Source organism: Tachypleus tridentatus, chromosome 7 (genome assembly GCF_004210375.1).
Source record: "Tachypleus tridentatus isolate NWPU-2018 chromosome 7, ASM421037v1, whole genome shotgun sequence".
NCBI classification, from domain to species: domain Eukaryota; kingdom Metazoa; phylum Arthropoda; class Merostomata; order Xiphosura; family Limulidae; genus Tachypleus; species Tachypleus tridentatus.
This window is the reverse complement of record NC_134831.1, coordinates 49,186,553-49,199,911: the sequence shown is the minus strand read 5'-3', so window position 1 is coordinate 49,199,911 and position 13,359 is coordinate 49,186,553. Positions and strand designations below refer to the sequence as shown.

Here is a 13,359-nt window from a genome sequence, read left to right as displayed (position 1 = left end):
AATATTCCTTGTTTGCTGTTAATGTTATAGTAATAGTGCTACAACCCACACTATACTACTGTATTATTTGTTTTGGGAATTTCGCGCAGAGCTAGCCGTTTCTAATTTAACTGAGTAAGACAAGAGAAAAGGTCGTCACCACCCACCGACAACTCTTTTTCCAAAGAACAATGGAATTAATCGACACGTTATAAGGTCCTCGCGGCTGAAAGGGGGAGTATGTTTGGTATGATGGGGATTTGAATCCACGGCCCTCAGGTAAGGAGTCGACTACCCTAATCACTCAGTCATAAGCACTAGTGTATTATTTACTTATTCGTTCAAATAAGTAATAATGTAATAAATCATACAGTAGAGTGGGCCGTATGTATTACATGAAATAATAAGTAGGAAATAAGGTATTCGATTTATTTTGTTACACACGTTGGATATTGATTTGTTTTGTTTGCAAAGCTACACGAGAGCTATCCGCATTAGCCGTCCATATTTTAGCAGTGTAAGACTAGAGAGAAGGTACTCTTTCACCAACGAAGAATGGGATTGACCACAACATTATAACGTCCTCATAGCTGAAAAGAGAAACATGTTTAGTGGGACAGGGATTCGAACCCGCGACTCTCAGATTACAAGCCAAGTACCTTAACCACCTGACCATAAAGGCCCACTTTGGGTATTTTTATTTAAAATAAATGGAAACTTTAATTTGAATTTAGAAGTTAATTAAATATTAATATATATCAAATTTATAACATTTGCCAACAAGATTGGCACACCACGATTTTCTTTCTTAATAGAAGTTAATTTTAATATACAAATAATAATACAATTGATAATAAAGGTTATTACAAATAATTATTAGAAATAATGATTTATATACAAGAGTTTTACAAGATTACAAACAATACTGAGTCTTCTATCTGTTCTAGAACTGAGTCTTTTATTGACATTTCACGGAGAACGAATTAATCCTCGGTTAATACAAGTGTACAATTTACTTACCAGCGAAGCTAGCTAGTTGCCTCACAGGCACACATAAGTTTTTTAATGCACAAGTTATACAACGTTTTCATAGAAATACTAACAAAATTAATTTTTGGAAGGTAAACTGTTTGTAATGTTCGAAATATATAAACTTTCCTGGTCAAATATCCGTAGTTTTTAATTAATAAGTATTTATCACAGTCAAAGTTTCCGAGGTTTATGGCATACTGATTCTAGCGAACCAACAATATTATATTGTCTCCTTGCGTGCTACGGTTTATAAACTTTATGGCGAAGTTTTAGAAAGTTAATTTGGCCCAACAATACTGGTATTTACGAATACATATACATTGTTGAATCTTATGCTCAAGAATCTTTTAGACATGTAGAGAACAGGCAGGTCTTTCGCAATACTCATTTAACAATATACATTACATACATTGATAAATATAAAGCTGAAACAATCATAGATATTAAAATAAATGTATAACAGTAAATCCATTACATTAGGAAAACAGACATTTGGTAAAAAATACAATATGGCACAATAAAATTCAAACAATAGAATTTCGCGTCTTAAAGCCAAGAAATCTCATTCACGAAATGAGACTTAGAAGGAGACGAGATTTTGCGTATAACGCTGTTCCATGCGAACTAAAGAGTATTTTTAAAAGTTGTATAATATAAGAAAATGATAATTATTTATAGATTTGCCGTTGTAGTGTATATTTAAAGTTAAACAGTGTGTTTATTTAACAGGACTCGTTTTAATTTAATGTTAGTGGGAATCAAAAATGTCGTGCGAATTTATATATTTGATAAAGGGGACTTAAAGTGAAAGCGGAAAACAAGTACAATTTTCATTTTGTTTACGAATATATGTAAATAGTACTTTGAAGCACAGAACCTAAGCTTATCAGTATAATTTCGATTGAATTTTAATTTAAATTCAGTTGTCAATCTAAGAACTACGTACATTAACAGTCAGGATTTTAAGATGGATATTTTGAAAGCTGAAATAGAAAGAAAAAAGCGGAAACTTGAAAGCAAAGAGCTTGTGGTAAGTTACTCCATATAGATATGGTTAGTTATTTGTTATTATTAATTGTACAATTTATGTTGTTGTATAATGATTTATAAAAACCATAGGAATATGTGGACCTTTAACTACTTACTGGTTCAGTCTTCACAGTTCGAAGTTCAACTTAAGGCTATCTTCCGTTCTCATTATTGAAAAAGTAAAATTTTAAACTAGGTTTTTTTGTTTTAGAAAATAACCATCTTTTAAATTCATTTGGAATAGTGAATTCATTTTTGATTCATTTACTTTAAGAAGACATTGAGTTTGAGAGAACTAATACTAGTAGCATTATTAATACTATTACAGGTAGTTGATTATTACTTTTACTCCTACTATTATTGGTAGTATTACTAGGATGAAGGGAATGTCATATAAGGACAGGTTAAAGTCCTTAAAAGTTAAAATTATTTTATCTTGAAAAAGAAGGATTACAGGAGTAGAAGGTGTTTGAAAATTATAAAAGAAATGGGATTGATATAATATCTCGTTTTTTAATGTTTAGTGGTAAAATTGGTAGGACTAGGGGATGTAGGTTTAAGATTTAGCAAGACAAAAAGAAACCTGCAAACTAAGTAATTTTATTTCTCAGAGTGGTTAGTTTGAGGAATAGGTTGTTTTTAGATGTGACTGATGCAATAGGATTGGGAAAATCCAAGAGAAATCTTGATGAATACTTAAAAATGTTATTAATATATATAGGCAGATGGGAGTAGGATGAAATAAGAAAAATTACCAGAGTAGGCTAAAACTGGCAAGAGGTCTCTTGTTATCCATACATGTTATGTTAACTGATGTTAAGTGTTCACCCCCACTAATACCAAAACCAATTCCTTCCACAAAATAATTACCACTAAAAGTATAAAACACTCTTGACTGGAGCCTAATCTACCTTTTCCAAATTTTAAACTTGTCTTCTTGAACTCTTACCTTCAAAATATGCCTGATGCTTTGATCCATTGGTAATCTTATAAATTATCATGAGATCAATAGTTACTCACTTTTCAAGAAAAGACAAGTTGGGAGATCTTAACCTGCCTATATAAATCAAACCTAACATGCAAAGATTCATCATAGTAGGCATACTCTGAATCCTTTTTTCAGTATGACTCATTATCCTATTTTAGATGAGGAGAACAAGTGATGCCTAACTAGTGATTTTAATAGTGAACAGCTTGTTTTGACTTGCAATCAATATGACTATAAACATACCTAAAAAGATCTGTTACTTTTACTAAATAAAATTAATATAATTCTGCTTCAGTAGCTTGAGCAACTTTTTCACAATTGTTAGTAAGATCCTTTTCTGAGTCGTGGTATTGAATGGGTTCACTGTATATTAAATGTGTGATCTAACTTAAGTTATGATGAACTAAATACATTACCTTGCACTTACTGTAAGTGAAGGCCACTGGCCAGATACTTGCATAAATTACTGATTAACTTGAGTCATCTTTATTACAGCTAAAAATTACCTGAGATGTCATCAGTAGATTTACCACTGATATAATTATACTCCTTAAAGTATGTAAGAAGTAATAAAGGCAGAAACATCAAGTCTTTAGGTTCTCTATTTGTACAAAGGATCCAGTTTGACAGAACTTCATTAATGAAAACTACTGCTTTCTGTCATCTAACAATCACACAATCTATTTATTTAGTTTCCCCTCAAACCCTACCAGTATGAATTTTGTAGCTATTCTTTTATGTGCTACCTTATCAAAAACTTCTAGAAAATTTAAATACTTGAACTTTACATGATTTCCATAGTTCAGATGTCAAGGAACATCCTTGAAGAATTGTATTTGATTAATAAAGCAAGAGTTTTCCATGGCAATTCCATACTAGCTTTCATTTTTATAATTATAAAGTTATGATGGGTAAACTTGATATCCTTCTTCTTGTAGCAAATTTACAAGTATTATTAACAGAAATATCTTGATTACAAGTTAAAATATATAATTATCTCTGGAAGCATCACTGTATGAGCTTCACTTGGAATATTATGTACAGTTTTGGTCTCCTTGTTAACACATTATTAAAGAATAACAAAGGATCTGTTGATTCATCAAGACTGTCGTATACACATAGGAAAACTTTATAAAAACGAGTTCAAAATCAGATATTGTCATTTAAGTATTTATTCAGCTTTACTATATACTTTCTTAAATACAAAAATTCTAGCACATCTGAAAGTAACTCATTCCAAGAATCAAATATTGAGTTAAAAATCAAAACTGTCTTATCTGAAAATAACAGCTACCTTCCTAAATATATAGGCATTCCCTTTGTCCCACCATTCTTACTATTCACCATGAAAAAGGGCAATGCATTGATACTATCAATACCCATAACACTTAATTGGTAAAGTGTAGTCAGAATGACTCATGTCAATTTTTCCAGTAAATAGTCCAGCTCAGCTATTGTTGTTGATATTTTCTGTACTTTGTTCTCAGTCAGTTCATAAATGTTGAACAAGTGAATGTTCTGTTACAGTTTTATTTCATACTGTTGAAGTTGTTTGTGGGTCATTCCAACTCAATCATGTTAAAAAAGTAATATTTTTGACATTTATTACATACGGGTCATTTTATCTTACCCTACTATTTATAATACAAACACAGGATGCCACAAAAGTCTTGTCCCACAGGGAAGAAAATGCCCCCCAGTGGCTTAGCGGTATGTCTGCGGAGTTACACCTCTAAAGACCGGGTTTCAATACCCGTGGTGGGCACAGTACAGATAGCCCATTGTGTAGCTTTGTGCTTAATTCAAAAACAACAACAACAACCCACAGGGAACAATATACAATTTATTTGTTATTCAAATTTTATGTCATTAACAGCCATGCATATATCAATTCTTGGTATACTGTGCCATCAGGGTGTTTTCTTTCCTGAAATATGCACAACTGATGTAAGAAATGTATTTGTTTAAGAATATAATGGCTCTTTTTTGCATGGGTCCAAACTTCTGGAACATCCTATATTTTACTCTACCAGTTGAGGGTTAACAGTCTTGAACATCTCACTGTCTTCTCTAACACTTCTTTCTTCAAATGCATACCACTCATCTGTTACTGTACTATCAGTCCTATGTGTATGTTGGGGAATTCTTTGGCTTTTATTCATGAGGAAATGGAGAGGAATATGGCAAACTGTCTCCCATTCCTGTATTTTATCAGACTGAGTCTGATAAAATTTTGATCTCCTCCCCTCTCCAGAGTTCACAATCCTTTCCCGTACCTTCCTGGGGATTATATTCAGCCCTTGTTGACTTTCTTGGCCATCATATCTCAGATAAGTAATGTTTTATCTCTTGCCATAATTATTTTGACTTTTCTTATTGTTTCTACCACTCTCCCTTGTCTTTTTCCCTGTCCCATTATGTTTAGGTTTACAGTGTGCTTTGCTGCCCTTTTTGGTGATGAAACTGGTATGCCCAGTTCCCTGCTGGTGAGTTGGTCCATTCTTGTTACTATTAGGGTGAGCTTTAAAATTCTGGACCACCACTGCTGGGTTCAGTTTTACCTGTTTGGTAGTGTAGGTCCCAGTTTTCTTGTTTGTTCTACTTATGCCACATTTTTCTGTCTTGGTCTTCTTTTGATACATTGTAATATTTCACTTCAGTTTTTTTCATGGGAATCCTATGAGGTTTTTTGTGGACATCAGACATTTTTCATTCCACTGTAGACCTTGTGCTGTCTTTGGCTCTAGCCCTAGACAAATGGTTTAGTTCTCTTTAGGACTTTTTGAGCCATACACCTTATTCTTATGGACCCATTGCCCAGCTTCATATGTACATTTTCATATGATCCATTTTTTATGATATTTTGAGTGCAATGTGGATACCATGTCCTTTGAGTATCATGTAGCTTCTGTCCAAGAATGTTCTTTCTTTTCCAGCTGGTGCTCCATTGACCCTTGTCAGGGCTGACATGGTTCTAAGCCCTGTCTCTCAACCTTATCCTTCACCACCCTGCCTATCTTAGCTTCCTGCTAGACTGCAATTCACTGTTGTTTGAGGTGATAAATGGCATGCAGGCAATGGTTCTGGTGACTTTTTGGTTGATTCGGGAATGACTGTAGCTCATCTAATATGTTTTGTTCATTAGAGCAGCCCTTTCTTCTCCAACTTATAGGTTAGTAATGTTCTATTATAGAGTTTTGTTTTACATTTTTATCCTATTTCCTATTTCCTTCCTTTTTAGGATCCCTGGTCATGCCTGAGCCTTTCCTAGGCAGTACTCAACAGGTTGTCACAAATGCTCCACATCAGTTGCATGAATTTTACTCCTACTAGTTTGTCCATTGTGGGGTTGTATGCCTTTTTAATATTGTCCCTTTGATTTGGCTTTTGCACTGTGGTTTTTGTAAAGCTGTTTACCCCTTTGCATATTTATACCTTAGTACTACACTTTGAAATTGTTGAATTATAACCAAACTAAGCTACTAATAATAATTTTGTAAGCTTTCAAGATGATTTTAGTGTTAGAGTTACTAGTAATATAGTCATAAGTAAAACAATATTTGACATTTCTGCTTTTTATTTTTCTTTATCAACATAAGTATTAATTGTTTAACATTATGTATTAAAATTTCAATTTGTCTTAAAAATAATGTTATTTTCAACAATGAAAGTGATGTTTGGTTAACTTGTACATAATGTAGGCCTTTAGCCAAGACTTATGATTTTTTTTAAATATTTTATTGTTGGTGTTTTCAAGGTGATGAAGTTTATTAACTTTATATAAAAATTGTTGTTTTGAAGTGTCGCAAAGTAGTAATATGTTTATATTTATCAGTCATAATTCAATAGCATTATTACAGTAATCTTGTTAACATTTCTAGGGAGAAACCTGTGGAATGCTATTAATCATATTTTCAGATTGTTGCTAGTTTTATATTACTTTGCATGTTTTATGCACAGATTAGGGAAGAACAAAATAATAACTACTAAATTATTTTACCAGATTTTCTCAAGCTTTTCACATATTTTTGCCAGAAACTTTTAAGACAGTTTTATATGATAATTCTAAACTATTTTAACTCAAAAATATTGTTATTGACGGTTTGTAATATTCTGACAGTTGCTAAAAAGATATTTTAACTTCTGTACAACTTCAGTGTTTTCCTTGTAAACAAAATAAGCTCCTTTTTGATTTTTAAGACTTTTTCTGTCCATCTGTAAAAAGAACTATTTTCAACCATTAATGTGTCAACCATTTCATGATTTTTAAGCATTTCCCTTAACTTTTACATAGGCCTTAGTTGAAGCTTTACTGTGGTGCCACATTTAGTGGTTTAATCATTTAGTTAGAAAATTATAAAGATTTAAATGTATCTATGAAATAAATTTAAGTATGATTGTATAGAGCGAGAGTTAGACTATTATGTAATAATAGATTAAATATGTAGACTTAAGTATTTTTTAATAATTTCTCTAAATATGCCTTATATTGTAAATTTTGAAAGTATTTGTGTTTTAAATTATATCTGTTTTCAATTGTTTTTGGTGGTAAACCATCACATAACCTGAAGAAAGTAAGTTTATACAGTTGAGAGACAATGGAATGAATAATAAAGAAAACTGAAATGTTTTTTTTTTAATTACAATGTGTGGAAAATGTTTCATCATCATTGGGTTTAAGTAGCTTACCTAAATGCAGGAATGTGTTTATATATATATTTATATAACACACCGATGAAGTCCTATGACTAGAGATTGCATAAAGCTTAATGAAGGTATTTTACTGATATTTAATTCTTTGTTTAAATATGATGTTTTTATTTTTAATAGTATAATATGCTTGTATTGTATTACAATGTTTGTAAACATGAAAATTTTTATTATGTTTACCACACAAAATAAAACTTATCAAACAAGTTTACTGTTGAATGGATATGGTAGCAAATTCAAAATATTGTGATGATGAAGATCTATGTTGAATATCATTTTTATATTTATTCAAACAGCGTACATAAACAAATTGTTTAACTGGCTATCTGATTTGTAACTGTAATCCTAATATGTTTTAGGTAAAAACATTATTACACTTATCATGAGAATAAAACATTATCATTATTTAATTTCCAATGTATATGATTTACAGAAAATCACTCAGAGATTACTGTATATTTGGAAAACAAACAAAAGAAATTGTATGGTGGTATTTAGTTGTATCTTATCTTAGTGATTTATCTGCCAAGTAGGAAATGTCCCTAAAACTTGTGAGAAAATATTTTTTTATAAACAAATGTTTTTTGTTAATGTGCAAATGACAACTGTCAGAAAGGTCTATCATACAAAATCAAGGGTAATTTGAAAATTACTGTAGGAAGTAACAAAAACATATTAATATAAAATAGGAAAATCATTACCATATTAGATTACTATATTTATTGAAAAAAGTTAATGTTGTAACAGTGCACCAGATTTTTCTTTTACTTGCATGTACAGGTTGTAGGGAGCATTTTTTACTAATGGGTAAATTGATTATAATTGATTAATGAGTTTGCCAGTTAAATGACTAACAAATATCACTAATCATCCAACTGTAATTTTGACTTACACAATATGTATCAAAGATTAGTCTTGCTCAAAGATTTATGTGCAAAGTTCTTTTCATTGTGGATAAATGTATTTATGCTGGAACTGACTGTGTTTCAAGATTATGATTTAGTATGCTTCAGTATACATCTTTGATATAAACGTGGGTTAAGTTAATTTTGTGTTGAGTGTTTATATTTCTAAATTTTTTATGTTGTAGTTTGTCCCTTTTGAGATCCTGTATTTTGAGAATCTTGTAAAATAAAGTGCACAAGTAGTAAAGTTTAAGCATTAACTTTTAAATATGTCAAATATGTTGATTACTTATTGAAAATGTAATGATACAAAAGATATGCAAAGCAGTATATAAAATAAGTTACATATTTAGTATTAAGATAGTTAATACAGTTTTTGTATGGTATATAACGAATCTTAAATTCAGAAGAAAAGCTTAACTTGCAATAATGGAATAATTGTGAAGATTCTAAATATAAGTTTAGTACTTTAAGTTTAAAGCAAAAAGTATAATTTAGCAGAATTTTCTGTAACACAATAATCATTTTATAAGAACTTATAATTTGAAAATAAATAATTGTATGATTATTATCATCTTATCAAAATATTTCATGGCATTTTACCCAAACAGTAAAAGGTAAATCAAACATGGTTAACATTTATATTTGTATGTTTACATTGAATTCTTGTAGTTGACTGTGATGTTATAACATACAAATTTAATTAATCATGATATAACTACCATCAGAGGACAGTACATTGTATATATGATACTCCTAAAGGATTTACAGAATATATGATTTTGTGGATTGCACTGTTTTTATTACTAAAGTCAATTATCTTACTCCACAACTGCAGTATGCAAGTAGTCAATTAAAAAAAAATCAAATTTCAACATGAAAAGTGTACTCTTGTCAATAATTAAGTCATTTCTCAAGTTTGAAACATTTATTAAGAACACTCTAGGCTTTCCTAAATTTAAAAAAAGTTATTGGCCCTGCCTGTTGCATCTGTATTTATATTTCAACTTTAAATATATATTGCCTGTGTGTATTATTTTTAAAATAATGTAAATGAATACATGCTTTTTCTTCTTATCTTGTAAGAGCTTTCAGAAAAAGTTTTTCAAGCGAGGTGAACTTATACAAAAGTTAGAAGAAGAATATGAGGAAAGACAGAGACAAAAGAAGAGTGCTAATAAAGAAGAAGAAGAGGTAAGTTTGAGTTTTCATCAGAATGTATCTATATACTTATTTTTACATTTGTGATAAAGAGATTAAACTTCACTTGCTGTGATAATAGGCCAGTACATTTGAATAAGTATTACTAAAACTAGCAGAAATATCTACCCTCTAGGCAGGTATAACTGCTAATTGATGAAACTTTGTAGAATGGGCAGTATCTGCCTGTTGTGTAGACAAAAGCATAGTGGAAAACGTTTCAAAAGTCTTCTGCCTTTTGTCGTCTACACTTGTGTCTCCACAATAGGCAATTGCCATCCATTCTACAAAGTTTCATCATGAATACTCTGCTTAAACAATTTATCAAAGAATATCTGCTAGCTCTTGTAGAAGGCTGTTAGGTCTGTGGCCTTTTCTGAAATTTTGACAGTTCTTCAGTAATGTACTTACACTTGACATTCAATAATATTCATCATCCATGAGAAAAAATGGCGTTATTGAAATTTTAATTTATAAGTGAGCTATCATCACAGCAGGACATCACAAGTACATTTTATTGTTTTTTTTGTAGGCATGATTATCGGTGAAAGTGTCTTGTTTTCGGTTGCAACGTTGACTCATGAGATTTTCACTGAAGAAAAACAAATTTATTTATAGTTTGTTTTTGATTGTTTTATGTTTAAAACTTACTCTTTTTTGTAATTTTTATTGAATAATTTTCAAATATTCTTAAGGAATTTTCTGTTCTATTTATTGGTTACCTATAGAAATACTACACATGAAAAATGTGTAAGTTAAAAAGTTAAATCATACACTTCTCAGTGCTTTGCAGTCTTGGTTCAGTGTGTAAAATTGTTTGACAATGTACTTAGGTTTCAATGCTTTAGAAATATGTTTACCAGTAATAACATTGTTTATTTGTTTTTCATTGCTAAAGAATACCTCTTCCAGTGTTAAATCAGCACTAAATAGAGTAGAAGATGGTGAGGAAAGATTTCTACCAAGAAAAGAGGTAGGCTCTAATTACCTTGTGTCATGTCACAGTTTCATATTATGTATTTTGTTTTAAAACATCAAGATGTATTAAGATTTTTGCAGTAAAATGTATAATTAGACATTTTATTCATTTTGATGTTTTTACATACTATTGTCACATAGGCTGATGAAAATTTTATAAATTACACAGTTGATAAGAAACTAGAAAGAATTGTATAGTCACAAATACTGAAAATTTCTTGAAGTAACTGAAAATAGGCTATTTCCCACATTAGGCAAATAACTGTATATACTTAAGTGATGGTTTTATTTAAATAGCAAGAGTAAACTTTGTGATATTTATGAATCTAAAAAACTAAATAATACATTGCACAATGTTAAGGAATAAAATAACTTAAATCATAAAATTAATTCTACAAAGCTATGTATCTCTTTTTGTTATGAATACTGTCAGGACTTTGCAGTTAGTTATGTGTACCTGAACTCTGTACAAACTTGAATGTCATGTATAATTTTTCAAAATTTCACAGGTTATTATAGGAGAACCTAAGCATATTAAATATAGAAGTAATTCTCATTAGTTTTGTGATAAACTTGACTTTCATAGTACATTAATGAATCAAAAACAGTAATCAATAAACTTACCTTTAAAGTACAGTGTCACTGGTTAGTGACTAGTGCATTGTCACTAAAATTCATTGCCCTCATTCCTTTGGGATCCATTTTAAATGTGTGCCATCTAAAATATTTGATAGACTAATTTATTGTTGAGCTTGTTCACAGAGTATTAATGAATTGACTGTAGTAATATCTTAAATATATTTTTATAAACTTGACAGATATGTTACTGGGATGAGAATTGTCTTCCATTTGGCAGATTTTTTTTCACCAATTCTGTTATCAAGTTGGCCATTTTTTCAATTTGTTCAAATCTGGTGAGAAAAATGTTAGTAGAAGGGGAAGTGCTGGGACTGGAGACAGAATACTGGTATTAGTAGATTTGATCAATATTGCCATACCTGCTTTTGATTATTACACAAAACTAAAATTGATTAGTGAAGCTTCTTGTAATTGGTTTGACTGCCGAAAAACTGTTTGATGAAAAATATTTTGCAATAACAGATGATTGGAAAGGATAAGTACAGAGATGGGCTTTATGTTAACTGGTTTCTAATTTTGATCATTTTACAACATAAGTTAGAATGCTTATGCACTGGGACCAAAATCTAATCAAAAGTTTAACTACCTATAAATTGTATCCCTTTCATTATATTAAAGGAAAATCAATAAATATTTTCCCACTTTATAGTTATTAACAGTGCACAACACCAGTTTGTAAGCTTATTTTGATTATATTAAACAAGTTCATTCCTCTTTAACAACAAATAATTTAGTTAAGGGTTATGTTTTGACACACTTCCAAATTGAGCCATATGATTTAATCTGTTGTGTATGAGCAATATTTAAATTGATTAATATTTCACAAGCTACTAGATTCATCAAGATTATAATAAATCAATTAACATTATAAAAATAATCAACTGATTAAAGTCAGTAATTCCAATTATTGGTTATACCAAAAATCAGTTTATAAAAATTACTAATGAACTGTCACAAAATTAATCAACTAATTGTAAGCAGAGTTTACAGTTCTTTACCATGTTCAATTATTCCAACTGTCCAGTAATAAAAAAAAATATCCATTATATTTATTTTCTGTTAAGTATAAAACTGTTACATAATAGGTGGGAGATGTGTCTTGATTTGAAAGGTCATGGGTTCAGTTTTCTTTGTCATTAATTTGCTCATCCTGTCTTTGTTATTACAAATCTACTAATACTATGTGCAACTGTCACTACTTTTGACTCCTTGAGGAGGATTCCTGTATATGGTGAGGGGACCTCCCAGAAAAGGTTCTGTACTTTCATTTTACCTCCTGAGATTTGTACATCTACCTACATGTTTTCTGATGTATTGCAACTCTTGAAGGGAAGGAGAGGTTACTGGTAGATGAGGGGTCCAACTTTGACCTGCCACATTAGCCTTAAATACCAGTAGACAAACACCCTAAGGAATAACTTGCCTAGTCCTTTTGGGCTAGGGTCAACTGAGTACAAGTGTTGGACACTCTCAAGTGGTGCTGTGGACATTATATCTGATGCTGGTGTTTGGGTATAGTGCTCACGAAACCCTAGTGTTACTGCAGCGTATTTTTTTGTCATTGAATGCATCCCCTGGTATAGCTCTATTGTGGGTGGGGTCAATAGGCACTAAAGGTTTCTCTACTTATTATAAGAAATAATATATCAAAACTGAAAGAAAACCTACTAATTGGAAGCCAGCCATGCATGGACAACTCTGTTGCACAATCACCATCAAAGACCGATTTTCACATTTAAATTTCTCATCCATCAATTTTTATCTGAAAAATCCTTAGGGAAGATGCCTCCCTTTTTTACTCATAAGGGATTAGTGTGGCTTACTGGCTTCCCCAGCTTAGTCAGGAAGTTGTACTCTGGCAACATTTTGCTGGAAACATCTACACCACAACACAGTGAA

The 13,359-nt window shown here is 30.8% G+C and overlaps 1 protein-coding gene across 1 annotated transcript in view; it reads left to right on the top strand.

Annotated features, from left to right (window-relative positions):
- Positions 1-1,575: 1,575 nt before the first annotated feature.
- Positions 1,576-13,359, top strand: part of Prp18 (pre-mRNA processing factor 18) — a 49,505-nt gene continuing 37,721 nt past the window's right edge. The window contains exons 1-3 of the mRNA XM_076511528.1: positions 1,576-2,041; positions 9,730-9,837; positions 10,742-10,816. Of these exons, the coding sequence (XP_076367643.1) occupies positions 1,979-2,041; positions 9,730-9,837; positions 10,742-10,816 (246 nt within the window). The 5' untranslated portion in view covers positions 1,576-1,978. The remainder of the gene's footprint in view (positions 2,042-9,729; positions 9,838-10,741; positions 10,817-13,359) is intronic.